The 20,498-nt window shown below is 39.4% G+C and overlaps 1 protein-coding gene across 1 annotated transcript; it reads left to right on the top strand.

Annotated features, from left to right (window-relative positions):
- The first annotated feature begins 4,617 nt into the window (after positions 1–4,617).
- wu:fb55g09 (coiled-coil domain-containing glutamate-rich protein 1) lies at positions 4,618–6,068 on the top strand. The gene has a single exon (XM_017450566.3). It carries the CDS (start codon positions 5,052–5,054, stop codon positions 5,655–5,657), a length of 606 nt encoding a protein of 201 aa, XP_017306055.1. The 5' UTR covers positions 4,618–5,051; the 3' UTR covers positions 5,658–6,068.
- Positions 6,069–20,498: the final 14,430 nt, after the last annotated feature.

Raw genomic sequence — 20,498 nt, 5'->3', positions numbered from 1 at the left:
GTTAAGTCGTTTATCACATTTTGTGGATTTGCTCATTCTTTAAAAAAGAAAAAAAGAAAAAGAAAAAGAAAGAAAAGAAAGAAAACCCTGACTGAGTCCGAATTCTCACTGGGCGAGAAATACCCGGATGACACACTACTTCCGCTGAAATTTTGCAGTCACAAAAAAATCCCATAATGCAACGGGACTGGTGAGGATGAGCTCAGAAAAAAATGGCGGATGACAGCGTGTTGGCTCTTGTTAAGTATTAAACCTTGGTTAAACAGGACTTGTTTAATAATACCCGAATAAATTGTTAACTTGTTGAAGGTTTAAACAAGAAAACAGTTGTCAGAGCGTTTGAAACCTTTTTTGTTAACTCCATTATGCTTTAGCCGGCCAAGCTAACGCTAATGAATTTACCTCAGTCTGTTAACACTAACCACATTACATTATTAATTCACTTTCCTGATGTGTATTTTGCCGTTAGTGCGGTTGCTTTAATCTGGTTGTCCCTTTAAGTTTTTTGATGACGTCGAAGGTCACATGACAATTTCAACATGGCGGATGTAGTATGTCCAGGATCGTATTTATACTACACACTCATACTGATTAGTACGTACTGTTTCAACGGCTTTGCAGTAGGTATTGTCGCAGTACGCGATTTCGGATTCAGACCCTGTTATTTTCAACCCTGTTACTTGTTGAAGAACACAATGCAGCCACTGTCAGCAAAAAAAAAAAAAGGGAAATTGTTTGAGATGGGTTAACACATGTTTGATTGGTTAAATGCTTGTTTACTTTGATTTGGCTTTGAAAAATAATTTTTATGCATAAAGTTTCATTTTAACATTTACAACGGCTAAATGGTCTTGGAATCATCCAACTGCTAGAAATGGTTTAGTCTGGAACCACTGAGGGGTCATGGGTTAAGTGTGTTAATTATTTATCATATATTCTACATTGCACTTTTACAGAAAACAGCAGCCTGCCACATGGTGGCGCCAAAGGTAGAGTTCCTTCACAGCTCCAGGGTCCCTGGTGTGATCCTGAGCTCGGGTTACTGTCTATGTGGTGTTTCATGCGTTCTTCCCGTATCCTGGTATGTGGATTAGCTACACTAAATTGCCCCTACGTGCAAAAGCATGTGTGCATGGTGCCATCCACAGTGTATTCTGTACCCAGTTTTCCCAGGCCAAGATAAAGCGGTTACTGGAGAAGAATTAATTAATAACTGGCCATGTGTCAAAATTGCACCAAATATCATACACAGGGGTTCATTTGGGATTTCGGAGCTGGAGGAGCTCTACATCTTTAATGGGTGCCAACAATATAGCAGCAGCACCATTAATTTTATGTTCTCAATACTGATTTCAATCACAAATTGTGACTAACAGTTTCGATAGATCCGTTTCTATGTTAAGAATTTCATTTAACTGCTTTCTGTTGGGCGAACAGACCACAATACTTACATATTTGTCAGTTTTGACATCAAAATTTTATTTAAAAAAAAAAAAATCGGTGCACGGTGGCTTAATGGTTAGCACTTTCACCTTACACCTCCAGGGTTGAAGATTCAATTCCTACCGTGGCCCTGTGTGTGCAGAGTTTGCATGTTTTCCCCGTTTGTGGGGGGTTTCCTCCAGGTACTCTGGTTTCCTCCCCCAGTCCAAATACATGCATGGTAGCCTGATTGGCATGTCAAATGTGTCCGAGTGTGCTCTGCGATGGATTGGCACCCTGTCTAGGGTGCTCCGTGCCTTGTGCTTGATGCTCCCTGGGATAGACTCCAGGTTCCCTTTGACCTAGATAAGTGGTTTAGAAAATGGCTGGATGGAAATCAATCAATAAATAAAACAGTTATATGATTTTCTGTCAATAGTAAATGATACTGTGAAGCCTTTCAATTGGAGCAATTAGCATGTTTTACTTCAATGATCAAATATACTGTACATACACAGCAGTTAACTACAGAGCTGCTCAGATGAAGTGGTGGTTATTTTTAATAAGGCATGGCCATGATGCAACAAATATCTTATAGGCACAAATTATTATGTTGTTATGGCAATGAATTGTGTAATTTCACATGTTTTAGGAACGTCATACTTAATACGTGACCTCTTGGTAATTATTTGGCACTAATGGACAAAAGAGACTAAGATTCAGGGCCTCCATAACAACTGCCTTGACTAAAGAAATACATTTTAGATTTTTTTTATATATATATTTATATATATATATATAAAGTAGTGTATAGTTATTTTACAATTATCACAATTATATCATAGTGCAATTTACATTTCTATGTAATTACTGGGCAGAAGCTCAGCTCCACTTCCTGTTCACATAACCTAAAAGTAGGAGTGATATTTATCCCCTGGTTATGGACTAGGACACTGCTAAATGATTGTGTTTAATGCTGTAGGACAAAGTCTAAAGCTATAAGTGCATCAACATAGATTTACCATTGATCATTTCCTCTCTCTGTAAAAACCATATTGTGTTTCAAATCACAAACCTCGACCTAGTGCTTAAGATGGCCATGTGTACATAACATGCACATGTTGTTAGTCAAGCACCAACTGTTTCTTTAAGGGAAAAGATGTTAATAATGCATGTGAGATTAAGATATAGTATCAGATTGTGGTCAGTGCTAGCTGATATTAGCTTGCTAACTCAACCAACATTGTGTCCTGTGCTCAAATGTTCATTTTATTGTCTAGTTAGTTAGTTAGTTAGTTAGTTACAGTTACATTTATATAGCACTTTTCTAGACACTTTAAGCACTTTTACATAGTATGGGGGGAGATCTCCTCAACCACCACTAGGTGGTTGCATTCACCTGGATGATGTGATAGGAGCCATAGTGTGCCAGAACGCCCACCACACACCAGCTAGTAGTGGAGACGAGAGAGTGATGTAGACAGTTCAGAGATGGGGATTATTAGGGGGCCTGATAGAGAAGGGCGAATGGGGGAATTTCACCAGGACATCAGGGTTATACCCCTACTCTTTCACAAGAAGTGTCCTGGGATTTTTAATGACCTCAGAGAATCAGGACTTCGGTTTAATGTCTCATCTGAAAGACAGTGCTGTTTTTACAGTATAGTGTCCCCCATCACTATATCAGGGCATTACACCCCACACAGACCACAGGGTGCCCCCTGCTGGCCTCACTAATACCACTACCAGCAGCAGCCTTACTTTTCCCCAAGAGGTCTCCCATCCAGGTACTGACCAAACTCAACCCTGCTCAGCTTCAGTGGGTTCATTAATAAATACAAATTCAAGACAGAAGCAGCACAGACTCCGGCTTCAACTGGTCTTTCTATTATCTACAAGTCCCTCTCTTATTCTTGTAGTAAAAGAAGAATAAAGCATTTCAGTACAGGGTTGTGTTTTATCCCGTACATTTTGTAGAACTAGTTATTGGCACACATATACTGAAGTCCCACATTTATAGTATTTATAGCATAGTCTACGTTGGGGTGGTTAACAGCATCACACCAGCCCATTGATGATTGTTTTTCCTTTAACAGCATGACTGTTATGTTTTATTTCTTCCTTTAAAAAAAGAATATATGTTCATACATAAAAGCATACCGTATATTTAAGTATTATATAAACATTATCTCAGCTTCCTCAGAAAATATTACTTTAGCTTCCCTAATTTTTCCTCCACATGAAATTGGTAACATGACAGTCCAGTGTCTTGGTATTATTATTATTATTATTATTATTATTATTATTATTATTATGTTTAATCACTGTCATGGGTGCTGCTGTCTCAGTTCATAACACCACAAAGATTCTGATTACAATCTACACTCAGTTTGTATGAAGATTTGGCCTCTAGTTATACTGGCTACATGATTTAGATGACTAAGGGCTCAGAAGGTGTAGTGTATTTTTGGTGTTTGACAGTGTGTGGTGTCTCAAACTCTTCTACACTGTACACACACTTCTACGGTTGGAAATAAGTTTATGGATTATAAATGAAAATAGTAAAATCTGAATAAGTATCTGAATTTTTTTTTTTTTTTTTTAATGCCCATGTATTATGGATAGAAAAGATGGCGTCCAAACAATCTTAATAACAGAGCTCCTTCCAGTGTGGCACCATTTTGGGATTTAATTTTGCGTTATCGTCGTGTCTCATGTTTACATCAACCTCCAGTCTATCCTATGTAAAAAATGGTTGACAGCTTAGTGTTTTCTATACTAGGAGTAGTACGCTAGAATGCAGTTTTGCACGTAGCCTCTTTGTCTTTGTGCTTTTGAGGACGACATAACTGATCTGTGACCTGTTTGTGGTTCCCTTTTCTGATGCTTTTATTCTGTGTGGAACAGCCATCACCGATTCTAGACCAGCTGTTAGGACAACGTCCAGGGAGAAACCATCGTTTCACAATTATGGGGAGGGGTTGTGATATAATTTAGTCCGCTTTTATTAGTTTAAATGACAATATGCCTTGTTTATGTTTTTTATTTGATTAATATACAATTCTGCATCTCTGTAGTATTGTGTAGTAGACGAGTTTTTTCTAGCGTAATTGTTTTTTCTTTCCAAACAATAAGCGAACACCCCCTTAACTCAAGAGCACGTGCGGCGTCCGAAAGCTATATAAGCCTCAACGCAGTTTGGCCGTTGAGAACGATTGACAGTAGTTACTGTGGTACATGTCAGGGGGGGCTGCGCGTGAGTAGTTTGTTTGTAACAAAAATAAGCAAAACAAACTACAAGCCAATTTCCCCACCTTTTAACGTATAATTAGACGAGTTATATACTCCGAATAACAAAGAAAAAGTATTAAGCGGGGTGTGACTCGGTCAAGCTGCCTAACGGAGAGGCACCGCGTCAGGCTATGAACCTGCGAAAGCCAGTGACAAAGAAAAAAACGGAGAAGATTGTAAAAAGGTAGAGCCTAGAGAAAGACACTGAAGGTGAAGATCCGCGAGAAACAAGACCTCCCCATCAGACGGCGGAGTTTGTTCTTTGTTTTCCACGTCGAGAAGACGATGTGAAGGAGAAGATTAAGGGGAGAGAGAAAGAGAGCGAGAGAAGCTAGTTAATGCTGTACGACGAGAGAATGTGTGGGAAGGGCATGGTGTGCCAGGGGGAAGTCCAGCGCCACGAGCTGTCGCTTAACCACGAGCTGAAGGATGAGGAGTCGAAAAGAGCCAAGCACAGCTGGCACAAAAGCGGAAGGCGGCGATGGCACAACGACAGGAGGGAGCACAGTTTAGTCTTGCGCCGCAATCCACCGAGACCGCGGCACTCCCCCGTCTCAGTGTCGCTGCGGCCAGCCAACGTCCGCGGCAGGCGCGCGCCAGGCATGCGCGCGCCGCGCAACACCAACCAGTTCCTCATGCACGAGAAGTACCAGCTCATGCACATGCGCTCCGACTCGGTCGGCACGGACAGCTGCTCCGACTGCGAGCTGGACCCCGCGGATATGGACTCGTACCTCGGGGTGCTGGAGAACGCCCGCGGGGCGCTGCTAGACAGCCCCGAGCACCCGTTCACAAGCAGCCCGACGTTTCACTTCTTTACTTTCCCTGAACCGCAGCGAGAAGACAGCATGCAGTACTTTCCGTCCGAGATCGACGTCATGCAGAGCGAAGATTTCATGCAGAGGGACTTTAAAGAGTTTTGTGACGCCGTGGCATGTACATAAACACTCGCCACAGGTAAATAACCTGATGTGCACTTATTACTCATGGCCATCAGATCGTCCAGACCAACAGGACATTTTATTCACTTTAGTGTTATTATGGCATGTCGTTGTCTTGTTGTTGTTGTTGTTGTTTTATTACAATGCATTGTTTTGTTCCGGAAGTAAAGCAGTAAAGGAGGCGTGGCAGAGCAGCCAATCAAATTCGAGATCACTCAGTTCCTCCGGACAGCCCCTAAAACCCCTAAGAGACTCCGTTTTGGACATCTAGTGCACTACAACAGGGTGAAGAAGCCCTATACCCTATATGTGGTACACTTGTTTAGGGAGTAGGGAGCCACTCGAGCTTCAGCCATATCCTGCTGTTTAAGTGACGTTTTGTAAACTGAAATAAAATTTGACGTTTTTAAGTAATTTCTGTGTCTATGGAATATACTTGTGTCTCTTCTTCTTTAATCAGACACTAAAAGGTCTCCTAAATATAAACAGGTGCAATGAATAGATTAACAATTAATGTTTATTTATATAGCAGTTTAATTAGTTTGAATCAGAAATTGAATCAGTGCTTCACAAAGAAGGATTCAAATTTAGGAATGAAGAATATTAAGAACATTCACTTAAAAATATCAAAGGAAAGCAATGAATCACAGTAAAGGTTAATGGGAAACGGTGTTGGTAGAACAATAAAACCATCCACTAACAGTAAAACCAAAAAATCGACAGGCTTAAATAAAAAAAAAATAAAATAAAAAAAGATTTATCCTGGTCAGAGATGTATTAGTGCAGCATGTGTGTAAGTTGTGCTGAGATAAACCCACATGCGTGGTGAAAGTGTGATCAGGATAATACATTGCAGTTATTAGCTATTTTATTAACATTTATTTTATTTAATTATATGTATTCTGGATTGTAACTTGCACAATAGTTACTAGGGTTGTTCCCTTTTATACCTTTTAAGATGTCTCTTTCACCTTAAGGTACACCAACCCATGAATTTGCTTTCAGAGTAAAGCTTTGAGGGAACTACATGCACCTTTCTAGATAAAAGATACCTAATAAACAAAAGGTGTATGCCTAATGGTAACACAACAAGGAATGGTACAGTTGAGTACCCATTTTCTGAGTGCACATTATAAGCATGTATACATTTTAAAATCAAAATACATCTCATTAGTACCAAAAAATCTGGGCTGTCTCAGAGTGCCCTGAGGACTGGCTTGAGAAGCACTGTTTAATAAATTAGATCAGACTGTGTAAATAAGGCCCCACATTTTGCAGCCAAACATTTAAAATGATCAAGTTAAATAAAAGCAATGCCTAAAAGCAATGTTGGCCAATAAGCTAGCAAACATCACCAATAGATTATATTTAAGTAAGCCAAAAAAATCATGATCTCAATGTATTTAACAGTGTAGTGCTAAGTCTATATGAAGTACAATGGGTAAGTGGTGTAATGTGGCTTTGGCTGTTTGGGGTGAGGAAAGGGAACACTGTAAAGCCTTTGTAGTTCAGCACTTGGGCTGCATATTGTATCATCAGCAATAGCAATATTTACCATACCTTGATAACTTAATATTGCAGAAGTTTAATGTGCAAATGAGCCCTCTAACCAATGGCTACATTTCTTATGTGCTTTTCGATGCATCTCAGACACAGCTCAGATGTGGTTGAAATAACGCAAGACCATGTATCCTTTGTGTGTTCTTGTGACAGTGACGTCCAATGTTATGCATTTAGGAGGTTAAATATCGTATTCAAGGACAGACAAGCAAATGATTGACATTGAGTCATGATACTGCACCTGGTTTAGCTTTATTAGGACAGTGATAGCTCAGCTGTAAAGGTTCTGATCTAGTGATTGTAAGGTCAGTTCAAATACCAGGACTGTCAAAGTCATTGTTTGACCCTGCTTGGATTGTGTCCTCTCTTAGTTGTAGGTCACATTAGAAACATCTGCCAAATAACTAAATGCTGTTAAGTGTATTAATCATTACAGTAATCTGCTCTAGTGAGACAAAGTCTAATAATAATCTGTTCACTTTGATTATTTTAATCGTGTTAATTGCTGAATTGCCAATGATGTACAAAATTAGTCATACTTCCAAAACAAGTCCCATTGAAATGAAGCTGAATGGAAACTGCTACCAAATTAGTGTATACAGTACAATAACAACAACAACAAAAAAAACATTAGAATTTGGTCAAATGAAAACAGTTTATAGAAACATTTTTCCATATGAGAGTGTTTACAAGAATGTTCCGTCCTTCCAGGATTTTTACAATCGCGGAAATGAACTCAAAATCAAGCAAATTCCACAATATTTGGAGGAGCTTGCAATTTTCCAAAATTACAGCAGATTTTCTGCAGATTTGGGCCAAAACGCATCATGTGACTTCATTACAATGCGCATTCAGCCACAGCCCTCTTTGATTCACGTGCGTCAAACATGAGTACAACTTAAAGGTCATCACTGCGAAAGATACATTTTGTGCAGCGGCAATTTTGCCAGTTCAAATAGTTTTCTGAAAAAACAAACAAACAAAGGAGTACATTTTTTCTCTTTCTTTTCTTAAAATCGCAACAGCAAAATCAAGCATTTTGATGGCCGCATCAATCAAAAAAAAAAAAAAAACTCTGAGGAATCCTGAATGGTTCTTCCTCCTTAAAGACATTCAGAACATACTTGTACTGTACAGTCCCCTGTTTTGTTTTTCAAATATATTTTTCCTTTAAAAAAAAATTTGGTTCGTCTTTTTCATAAGCAGGAAAATGTGAGACGTGTCACAAAGATACTCTGCAAGAAGAGACTAAAGGAAGCACTCCATAATGAAGCTCTTTGTAAATGATTGAATGACATCAGTAGTGGTCTTTTCAAAGCAGTGAGCATGTATTGTGAGCCAAAGTCTTGCTGGAGAATTGAATTGAGATGAAGGAAAGAGAGGAGAAAAGGACAGCCAGACACAGTGTTTCAGGAATGTTTCATCAGCAGCCATCATTATTTTCAGCAGATGAGTTCATTAGATTATTATGATGATGTTATTTGCAGTGTAAGTAGGCGTGTGGTGATCATCTGAAACACAATGTACACCACACATGCAACTGTAATGTTCTTGTGGACACTTCACAGTATCGTTACTGCCCCTGTGTTCCATGTAGCAAGAGCCTGTATCCACACCAACTTCCACCAAGTTAGGTGACGATAAAGATTTTATTTTATGTTTATCATAGAATTTTTATTGGAAGAAGATTTTAGTTTTTATTAGGATGTTTTTTTTTTCCTCATCCAACCCCTTATTGTTTATTTATTCACATTACATCATATGCTTCAATAACTTATAAACCATTCAGTACATAAAAATAATTGGAAAAGGTATGTAGTCATAAGATGGAGGAATGCAGATTGGAGAGATTATGCAGTGATATTTTCAGAGAACTGTCCACGTCTCAGTATTTTAGGTTTGTATGCTCCGCACCAGTCCAGGACACAACATTAACATGACGATTTTACATAAACTGAGGTACTGTTAGTCATATTGCAACATTATTATCAGTTAGATATGGTAAAAAAAAAATAAAATGGTGTATTGTAATATTACTGGCATGGGATAAATGTATATGTATAATTAGCTTGGTGAAAATGTTCACACAATTTTCCACTTGAATTTTCCCACAATTTAATAATCCAGCCGTGACATGTTGCTTGTAGGGTGTTTGTTTTCTTTAATTATGCCAAGTAATTAACATGTAATAGATGTAAGCAAGATTTTATGGCACTGCAAACAGAGACGTGTGATGGACAGTTATCTTTTAAAATCCTGCTCCTGTCTGGCCCCGAAGAAATTCTGATCGATATTGTTTGTTCTTGAAGAAACAGTCCGCTCCCAAAGAAATTCTGATCTATCCCACCCTCTCCTAAAGAAAGTCTGATCGATCCTGCCCGCTTCCGAAAGAATTCTGATCAATCCTGCCCACCTCTGAAGAAATTCTGATCAATCCTGCCTCCATCCAAAGAATTCTGATCAATCCTGCTTGCTACTAAAGAAATTTTGATCAATCCCGCCCACCTCTGAAGAAATTATGACCAATCCCATTCATTCCTAAAGAATTTCTAATCGATCCTGCGCACTCCTGCGGTTCTGATAGTTTGCACCTGATTTTCTGTTTTATTCCTCGAAATCTAAATGAAATAAAAATGTAAAATACAGTGACCCTGAGCAGAATAAATCAATGAATGAACGTGGAACACGCACCACACAGTACAAGCACCCAGTACACTCTCATGTTAATCAATATCTCCTGTCTACGTCCCACAAGCTTCATATGTAGCTGCTCTCTCACACAACTTTTTGTTAGGTTACGCAGGATCCCAGTTCCAATGCACACCTCTAGCCACAACCATCACACACAGTGTAAATGTGGGTAGAGCTTTCCACTGAAATGAATAGCATGTGCACATGGACATGCAGATTAACACACATGAAGTGTGTTGTTTTACATAGGACACTGATAGAGGTTCTCCACTTAATGGTGAGTTCATTTGACAATGTACGCTATATTTGAGCCGTTTTGCATGATTGCCTCATACGGTATTGTTCACACACACACACACACACACACACACACACACACACACGTAAGTCAACAGTACCTTGGAAGAGATCATGAGAATGTAAATTACAGTAAACGTTTGCTCATTTTCAAGAGGGTGTGACAGACCGGGGTGGGATTTGGTTCATGTACAGCACTTCATATCAAACACTGCGATCTTTGATAGAAAAGCAGGCCGTCCTGTCTATACACACTTGCTCTGACATGTCACACAGCTTCGTTTTCATAGGTGTGTCACGTCAAAACTGCACTGAACTGAGCTTATTTGAACAGATTTGGTGCTGGTCATACTGACATCAAAAGAAACACAGTAGAAAAGACGTGCATGTATAAAATTAGTATCAGAGTACAGCCGCAGAAATGTAAATAAATTCCGAAAGGTTTAGTGCAGAAAGGTTCAAGGGAAAAGGGAAGTTTAAGACAAAAGTCAGAAGTCAGCTGTGGGCTGAAAAAAGAATATGAATCACATATAGAGTTGCACAAATCCCTGCTGAAGCAACAAAGCGAATAAGGAACCCTGGAAAAATGTCATTTGCGGCCCTCTGTGATACCAAATTCCATGTGATTTTATTATATTTTATATTGATTATATGTCCTCAGCTTCTTCTGAAACACCTTGTTTCCATAGAAACTACACGGCAATTTTTGCTACCTCTACATTTATGAGTGAAGATCATGTTATATACTCTAAGATTCTCAGACAAGGCATAAGAAAGTCACCTTTACAAATAGCAGCACCTTATTGTTCAATATCAACAGACTTTGCATAAAACTGGTTTGGCAGACACAGACTTTGTCTTTTGAGCTTCATGTCGAAGAAGAACACAACACTGACACTGACTTAGAGATCGTGATACGACACATACATGACCACGTTATTAGGAATACCTGTACACTCGCTCATTTATGCAGTTGTCCAAGCAGCCAATCATGTGGCAGCAGCACAATGCATCAAATCATGCAGATACAGGTCAAGAGCTTCAGGTAATGTTCACATCAAACATCAGAATGGGTGGAGATGTCATTTCAGTGACTTTGACTGTGTCATGGCTGTTGGTTCGAGTACTTCAGAAACTTCTGATTTCCTGGGATTTTCACTCACAACAGCTTCTAGAGTTTACACAGAATGGCGAGAAAAACAAACAAAAAAAACATCCAGTAAGCAGCAATTCTACTGGCAGAAATGTTTAATTGATGAGAGAGGGCAAAGGAAAATGGCCAGACTGGTTTGAATAGACAGGAAAGCTATGGTAAAGCAAATAACCACTCTTTATAAACGTGATGAACGGAAAAGCATCTCGAAATGATTTTGGAGTGTGGGTGTGAGGATTTTTGCTCATTCAGCTACAAGAGCATTAGTGAGGTCAGGCACTGAGAAGGCCTGGGGGTTTAGTCAGCATTCCAGTTCATGCCAAAGGTGTGGAATGGGGTTGAGTTCTTCCACGCCAGCCTTGTCCAGCCTGGAGCTCACTTGGTGCCCAGGGGAATTGTCATGCTTGAACAGGTTTGGGCCTCTTTAGTTCCAATGAAGGGAAATTGTAATACAACAATATACAAAGATATCCTATGGATTACGAGGCAATGGGACGTTACTAAGGATGAGTGAATGAATGAATCCTGCAAGTTCATGTTTATAAATGTAGTCTTTGTCCCACAAGCTTCATATTGGACAGCTTGCCTGCACAAAAGCCAAAACCTCCTGCTCGTGCAGCTTTTTGTCGAGTTTTTGGGATCCCAGTCCCAATGCACAAATCTTGTCTAGTGGCATGCTTTCCAAAAAAAAAAAAAAAAAAAGTGAATAGTGTGCCTCCTAGTTGTATCTGTATTTCTATTTGTGTAGACATCTGTTCATTCAGAATTCAGAATTTGGTTACACTCTTAGTTTTCTATGTGGCTCTGGATAAGAGCATCTGATAAATGCTGTATGTAAATTTAGGATTCAAGAAAAAAACATCTAAAGGACATATACAGTTGATGCGGTTTTACAATTAGAGCAGGGCCTCACTGTTTACCATGGAGAATGCAGTTTCTCTACCCTCCCCCTCAGCTGCTGCTCTTAGGATTATTCAGTGTGATGATGTAAAAAGGACTCTCAATCCCAACTGATTCTCTCTCTCTCTCTCTCTCTCTCTCTCTCTCTCTCTCGCTTCTTAACCTCCCTAATCATGTTCTGTAGCACACAATCAATGCCTTTGACGTTCTTTCCCTCTATTTCTTCCTTAACAAAGGATCTCCTCCTACTTACCAGGTTGTGCTGATGTGCTAAATGTCATGAAGCCATGCAGAATTCTGCACTTCTACTGCTATCTGTCTGCTTAATGAGGAATTGTGTAGATTTTTTTTCTCAAACTAAGTCATTAAACTCCCAGGACGAGTCCATTACGAACACAGTAATTTACATACATAATACAGAAGTTAATCCTCACTTAGCTAGCTTGTTAACGCTTGGGTTTTTATTACAGTCATCCTAGGATTAATTAGTTTGTTAGTGAAATTCGCTTGCTACAATACTATTTACAAAGCCACTGCTCGAAAGGTAATATTAGTTAAGCTAACAGCTTAGCTGGCTAGGGCTGTATCTAGTCAGGTTAGCTAATCTTGCAAAACCAGGACATGCTATTAGTAGTGGTACGACGAACTGTTCTCTGTGGCCAGACACACTGTTGCTGTTGTTTTGGGGGGTTTTTTCTCTCTCTCTCATGTAGAAAATTAGGCCTCATATAGGCCTTCACCAGTGCATGAGACACATGTCACCGTGTTTATTTGAGTTTTAAAACAAAATTGATGCTTTCCGATTCTCTAAAGTAGAATGATTATTAGATACACTCACTGGCCAATTTGCGAACGCATATACCCCTGTTAATTCATGCAATTATCCTGTCAGTCAGTTATGTGCACAATGCAACAGCACAATGCATAAATCATACAAAGCGTCAGTCAATGTTCACATCAAACATCAGATTGAGGAAAATATGATCTCGGTGAGTTTGAGAAACGTCTGATCTCCTGGAATTTTCATACATGTTTGCAGTTTATCTGTGTGCAAAGTGCAAGTCTAAATCACACACAATCAAAGTGCATCAAGTTGTTCAGTATCTTAAAGAGACTTGCTTATGTGATTGGTATGATTTGTAACTATGTATGATACACTTTTCTATAACAATGGAGTCATATTGTGCAAGCATCAGACTCAGGTAGCAGGTTTCAGGGTTTAATTTTATATTAGAAATGATGATCATTTTTGAATGGGAATATAGCGGCGGTATAGTGTACATGAAGTTGCACTTTTTTCAGTTATTCTTTTCTGGATTTCTCTTTATCTTTTGTTATGGATAGCTTGTTTACAGCTTATGGTGTACAGCTTATGGTGCAGCCTTCACAAAGTGTCTGTGATTTTTGTACGTTTCTGATGTATTGTGCATTGCAGTAGCAGACCGCAGAGGCTTGAACTGGGCGTTAAATGGTCAGAGAGAACTCACCCCTATCATACCGCTCCGCCATCATTCAGCTACAGACACGTAACATGCGCACACACCACACCACAAACAACCCACTGCCAGTGTGTCAGACTTCAAATCTAAATACTTCAAATTACCAACCATTTAGCTGTAAGTTTCATTATTATTTCCACAAAAACATATTTCCTGTAGATGTGGATATTTTTTACATTTTGGTACTGTTGTACGAGTACAGCATTTGACACTATTGACCATGATATTTTAATGGACAGGCTTGAAAACACTGTCTCATTATACAGACATATGTGTCATGTCCTTTACCAAACAGGCTAAGCTGGGTTTAGACAGCGAAGCCCCTTTATGGTGCACCCCACGGCACACAAACAACTGGTCAATGATTTGCCAACTAGATAGATAGATCTCCACATAGAGCTTGAGAGCCATTACTGGACACAAGGCTGGTCTCATCTGCAAGAGCAGATAGATTGATAGAATTATTAATATGATGACTCTGTCTTCCATCAAGAAGGATCACAGAGCACACAAGTCAATCCTCATGTGTTTGAACAGTCTGTGAAGGTGTCATGTGACTCTTTTTTGCAATAGTGCTTCCACATGCAAGATCAGCACAGTTGTTTGACTGCTCACCTGTTGTTAGGACTGTTGGTCCAGCAGCCGGTCTTCCAGATAAGGGAATACGCACGTACCCAGGTGTTGCAGGGGCTCTAAGGCAACTTGCACACAATTGTATCATCCTAGGTGCCAAAGCAACCCAATGCCACACCGCTCATGTGAAAGCAGAGAAATGAATTGTATTACACAGCATCTGAAATGTGGAAATAGTGTACATCTATTTCCACATTTAGTGTACATACAAATCCTCATATCCACACTTCAAGATTTAGTGTGAAGACTTCTCAGAAGAGTGGAGGTTATTATAACAGTAAAGGGGGAACAACTTCATATGGCTTGCCCATGGCTTTGGAATGGGATGTTCAACAAGAACATATGGGTGTGATGGTCAGGTGTCCACATACTTTTAGCTACATAGTGTATAAAGTGTAGACCCTTACTGCTTGGTTTATCAATTCATAGTTAATTCGTGAATGATTGGGGATTGGGCCATGAATAAATATATTCATACATAATTTTTTGACTTTTACATGTATATCTATAAATAAAGAATATTATTATTTTCAGAAAAGCAAAACATCTCACAGGGCCTCAATGCCTCAGGTTACACCCACTGGTTGAAGCGCACACACCCCTTCGCTGACTGTTAAAGCTTTCTGCCTTAAGAAAGACACACTAGTCCTGCAGAGTCTGTACAGTCTCAAACAAGCACTTGTTGATTTTGGGAAATGCCACGTTTGGTTTTGGGGCCAAGTTTTTAATAGGAAACACACAGTTTGGAGCAAAAGTGTAAAGGGGAAGAGGTTTGAGCTATGGCAGAAGAACAGAGGCTACATCCCAAACCGCATACACTACGTAATATGTAAAAAATATGATTCTGTCCAGAAGTATGCGCTTATCCTTATGAGGAGCTTCCACTGACGAAATTATTACGGCAACTAATTAATGCTTTGCCTACACCTTAACCTCAGTTACCAAAATGAAACCTTTTGGCTTTTTAAAAACGTTTTTTAAATAAAGTTTCTTTGTAAAAAAACAAACAAACAAAAAAAGTTAGTTTTCTTCATAGAACTCAGCCAAATGTCCTCACGAGGTCAAAATTGTCGGATATATCTATCTATCTATCTATCTATCTATCTATATATATATATATATATATATATATATATATATATATATATATATAAATATATATATATATATATATATATATATATATATATATATATATATACATTCGGTCCTCACCAAGATATGTAAACATGCCTACCCACCCATCCATTCTCCCACCCTCCCACACACACACACACATACACACACACATGCCTGCAAAGCTAAAGCCAACCAATCAGAGAGGAAAACGCCTTCTAAAGCCCTACTGACGACAGGTCTCATATTAGCATCACCCTATCATGCTGACACTTCTGTTATCCGATCCTTTAGCTTGAATATAAACTTGCACGTGGGTCACAGCTATTGCTGAATTCAGAACTAAACAGGGAGGGCTCATGGGAAAGGGTGGGGATAGAAAAAAATATGAGGCCCTTTAAGGGTGGAAAAGTACAGGCATGCAGAAGAGCTGTTGTTTTATGACCAACACAGGCACATGGTTGCAGACCTGTTGCGCAACACATTGTTTTTTTTTTTTGTCAGACTTAACTATATCAGCAGATGTCAATACAGTTGCTTCACTGTGGATGGATGGATAGTTTGCGGCTGAGATAATGCCTCAGTGTGTCTTAGTGCGTATGGGATTAGCACTACATATACATATTTTAACATCAGCCCAGTTGCTCAGCTTTCAGTCCTATTTATAAAGTCTGTATACACATTAAATGCATTCATGCTACTTGGGACTCCTTGCAGGCATGTGTGTCTGTGTGTCAGTGGGGGATGGGTTGTTATTCTGGTGCAATTCATGCCTTCCTCTCAGAGTCATGTGACTCTCTCTCTCACACACACACACACACACACACACACAGGACATGTCTACAAAGCTAAAGCCAACCAATCCGAGATTCACTCACTCTCCAGCTTTGTCCTTAGGATCTGGTATTCGTTGAGTAAATTCTGGCTTGGAAAGGAGTTTTATGAAGTGCTGGTGAATTATTTTGCATCTGCTTAGGTACCCAGATGTGTGCACAGTTGAAAAACACATTCAAACGAGTCCTAAAAGATTGGACAGCAAGCAGGAAGTAAATAAAAGGTGAATAGAGGAAAGAACAGGCTGGGGTGCCAAAAATGAAGGCAATTAAAACAAACAGCAATGTTTTAAAGCATTAAGAAAATCATCTCTGCAGAATAATACATACATTAATATGTTCAATAAATGACTGAAAATGGCCTAGAAGCATCATTCAACCTTTACCCATGAGGGTCTATGAATATGTATTATATGCAAACTAGAAACACACCAATGTCCACCTTGCTAAAAGTTAGTAAACTAGCTCACATCACCAAAAGACACAAGGGGCATTTCAGTATCCGAGTCTCGATTTGCATTGCTATCTTTTTAGTGATGTATTAAGAATCTTTATGAAGTAGTCAAACCTGTGAAAATATACTATGAGCACAGTATTGTTCATTGCAAACAGCTGAGATAGATGTGTAGTTTAAGGGCTTAAACTACACAAGTTGAAAGTTCAAGTGTTTCCAGTTACCACATTATTCTGACAATGGTGACAATTGTCAATTCTGACAATGGTGACAATGGTGAGTCCTTGATTAGGGTGCCATCTAACCTTTGTAAACTCTTAAAATGAATCTTTAAAAAAAAATCTTTTGGTCCATTCAAAATCCACACTGAATCTAAGAAAACATGCATTTAACCATTAAAATGTATTAACCTGTCTCAAACAACAATCAAACAATTGTTTGGTTGCAAGGTTTCATTGCTGCATTAAAAGCTGCATTTAGCATAGAATTAGCAAACACATTATCTGGTTAACTAACAGTAACGTTAATGGCATAAGGACATTAAGGACATTCTATTCATTTATGTAAAATGAATGTATTAATATTTGGGTAACAGGGTTGTGTTTGTTTAAAGTGATCTTGTCAGTCAATATCAGAATGATGCTAACATGATCTTCGAGAAATTCAGATGATGCAACGTCCTGTCGAGCTAGAGACTTGAAAGTTATTTCAAATACACCATAGGCCTATGGCCAAAAGTTTGTATACACCTCACCATTACACCCATATGCGCTTGTTGAACATCCCATTCCAGATTTAGTCCTCTCTTTGTTGTCATAGTAACCTCCATTCTTCTGGGAAGGCTTTTCACCAGATTTTGGAGCATGCCTGTGGGGATTTGCTCTCCCACTCACAAGAGCATTAGTGAGGTCAGGCACTGATATTGGGTGAGGAGGCCTAGGGTGCAGTTGGCGTTCCAGTTCATCCCAAAGGTGTTCAGTGAGGTTCAGGTCAGGGCTCTGTGCAGGAGTTCTTCCACACCAACTTTGGCAGACCATGTCTTTATGGAGCTCGCTTTGTGCACATGCGCACTGTCATGCTGGAGTAGGTTTGGGCCTCTTAGTTCCAGTGAAGCAAAACTGTAATGCTGCAGCATACAAAGACATTCTAGACAATTCTGTGCTTCTAACTTAACGCAACAGTGTGGGGGCTGCTCGCATATGTATGTGATGGTCAGGTGTCCATATACTTTTGGCCATAGAGTGTATTTCACAGAGAGTGAATGTTGTGGGGAATAACTTATGGAAAAGGATGTTTCAAGCATAACATGTTAAATGGATTGACACATTAATCTAAAAAATCATAAGATTTTTTAATTATTATATTTCGAAGTCATAGTGGGCTGGGACAGGCAAAAATGCCGTTTTTTTAAAAGGGATATTTAATTAATGTTTTAAGTTTAGGATGCCAAGACACCAGATTATATAACCAAGATCCATCTATCCATCCATCTTCTATACCGCTTATCCTTCAGGGTCACGGGGATCCTGGAGCCTATCCCAGGGAGCATCGGGCAGAAGGCGGGGTACACCCTGGACAGGGTGCCAATCCATCACAGTGCACACTCACACACCCATTCATACACTATGGACACTTTGGACATGCCAATCAGCCGTAGTGTATGAATGGTGTATGAATGGGTGTGTGAATGCACATCTTTGGGCTGGGGGAGGAAACCGGAGTACCCGGAGGTAACCCACAAACAGGATAGTGGTGGGAATCAGACCCTCACCCCTGGCGGTGTGACGTGAACGTGCTAACCACTAAGCCACCGTGCGCCTTATATAACCAAGATTAGCTATCTAATTATTGTTAACCATGTACAAATCATGTTTTTATGTTTATGGGTACTTTACAATAAGAGCATTCTTCATGATGTATATAATTATGAAAGAAAGCAGATCATTAATTTAAAAAAACAACAACCAAAAAACAGTAATGTCTGTGGCTGCTAAGAGTTAATGAGTGTAGGAAAGTTTGAAGAAACAAAGACTAAAGAGAAAATGGTCCCAACCCACAAAATTCGGCATGTCTCCTTTTTTCACTGGACTCATATTTTACTTGGGAACTGGTAACTGGGGAACACATTACCTCTGCTTTTACCAACACAAAATGGCAACAGAAGGTTACGTGGATTGTTGTGTAACTGAGAGCAGCTGTTCCTCCTCCTCTGCGGCGTGATAGGAAACCTCCTGTTTATGGGCGACAGAAGCAGGGGGAGGGCTAGAACAGAGTGTATAGCCTTGGAAACGTGCATAACGTGCAGAGCTCAGCACTGAACATCAACAGTGCTTTAGCACCATGAGTGATAACTTTAGCAGGAAGAGTCAACCACACTTCACTGACAGCAGAAAAAACAATGCAGAAATGTTCTTGAGCAGAAAGCAAAGATACTCAAATAGCTTATCAAGAACATCACCAACAAATCAATCATCTAAAACATGTTCGATGTCTGAATTTTGCTTCTTCGGTGTTGTACTGCAGCTATGAGGCTAATGTTGCTAACAAACAAGGAACAGCTTTGAGGGTAGCTAACAAATAATCCAAGCTTACAGCTGCCAGTTTGGCATTATTTACTGTAGCCCAAACCTCATGGCTAAATCATCACACACTTACCTTCAAAGACATCATTTACCTCAGTAATATACTATACATAAACCTTTTGATAAAGTAACATCAAACATTTGTATGGCCAGTACTCCTATTTTGTTTGGAAAGTTTGATCAATTTTTATAGATAACGTTGAGCAACATGCAAACTCCGCACACACAGGACCACGGTGGGAATCGAACCCCCGACCCTGGAGGTGTGAGGTGAACGTGTATAGCTATACAATGCATTTGACTTATTAGTAATGTAAACAGTAACGTTAACAGATGCCCAGAATGTCCTTACTCAGGGATCCTGCCGACAGCAGATGTGTGTGCACAGAGGGAGTGTAAATAAGACAAGAATTTATTTATAGGTACACAAATGTCATGCTTTTTTTTTATTTAAAATTTTTATTTTTTTACTGACCCTGGAAAAATGATATATATTTTTAAAAATCTTTACAAAAGTATTTTCAGGTTCACTGAATGAAAGCACATACAGGTTAATTTAAAAAAATTTTTTTTTTGTATACTTACACTTTTAGTAGATTAAAATTGGCTGTTTTGACTAAAATGGAACAAGCCACTTGAACAAACTGGTGAATGGAAATGACCTCTAGGTGCTGATAAGGCTGAGTGGAAAACTGATAGCAAACAATAAAGGTGTTATATACACACACACACACACACACACACACACACACACACACACACAGGCGAATAGCTTTTGCAGGCTGGTGTAAAGTAAGGCAAGGCCAAAAACAGCGGTTATCTGTTACACACACGGTTGTTTGACACTCAGTGTGGGTACAGCAGTTCTAAATGTTCATGCACGCATACAGCATGAACAATCTGCACTCCAGCCAAGTGCAGAAGAGTGGCTTAGAGAACCCAGAACCTAATCAACAGCACGTATATTGTACTGAAACGGAAGAAGGTTGAAGTTTGAGGGTATTCAGACCTGACAAATTGTTGGTAGAATCAAGGAACTGAGGGAACGCTGGCAAGGTACAGATACTACAGTCACTCTGACATCTAGTGTCGAAAACTAGGGGTGTAAAGCATAGCCTATTTGATT

Source organism: Ictalurus punctatus, chromosome 21 (assembly GCF_001660625.3).
Source record: "Ictalurus punctatus breed USDA103 chromosome 21, Coco_2.0, whole genome shotgun sequence".
Lineage (NCBI taxonomy): Eukaryota > Metazoa > Chordata > Actinopteri > Siluriformes > Ictaluridae > Ictalurus > Ictalurus punctatus.
Note: the sequence above shows the minus strand (reverse complement) of the source record. Positions and strands in the feature narration are given on the sequence as shown.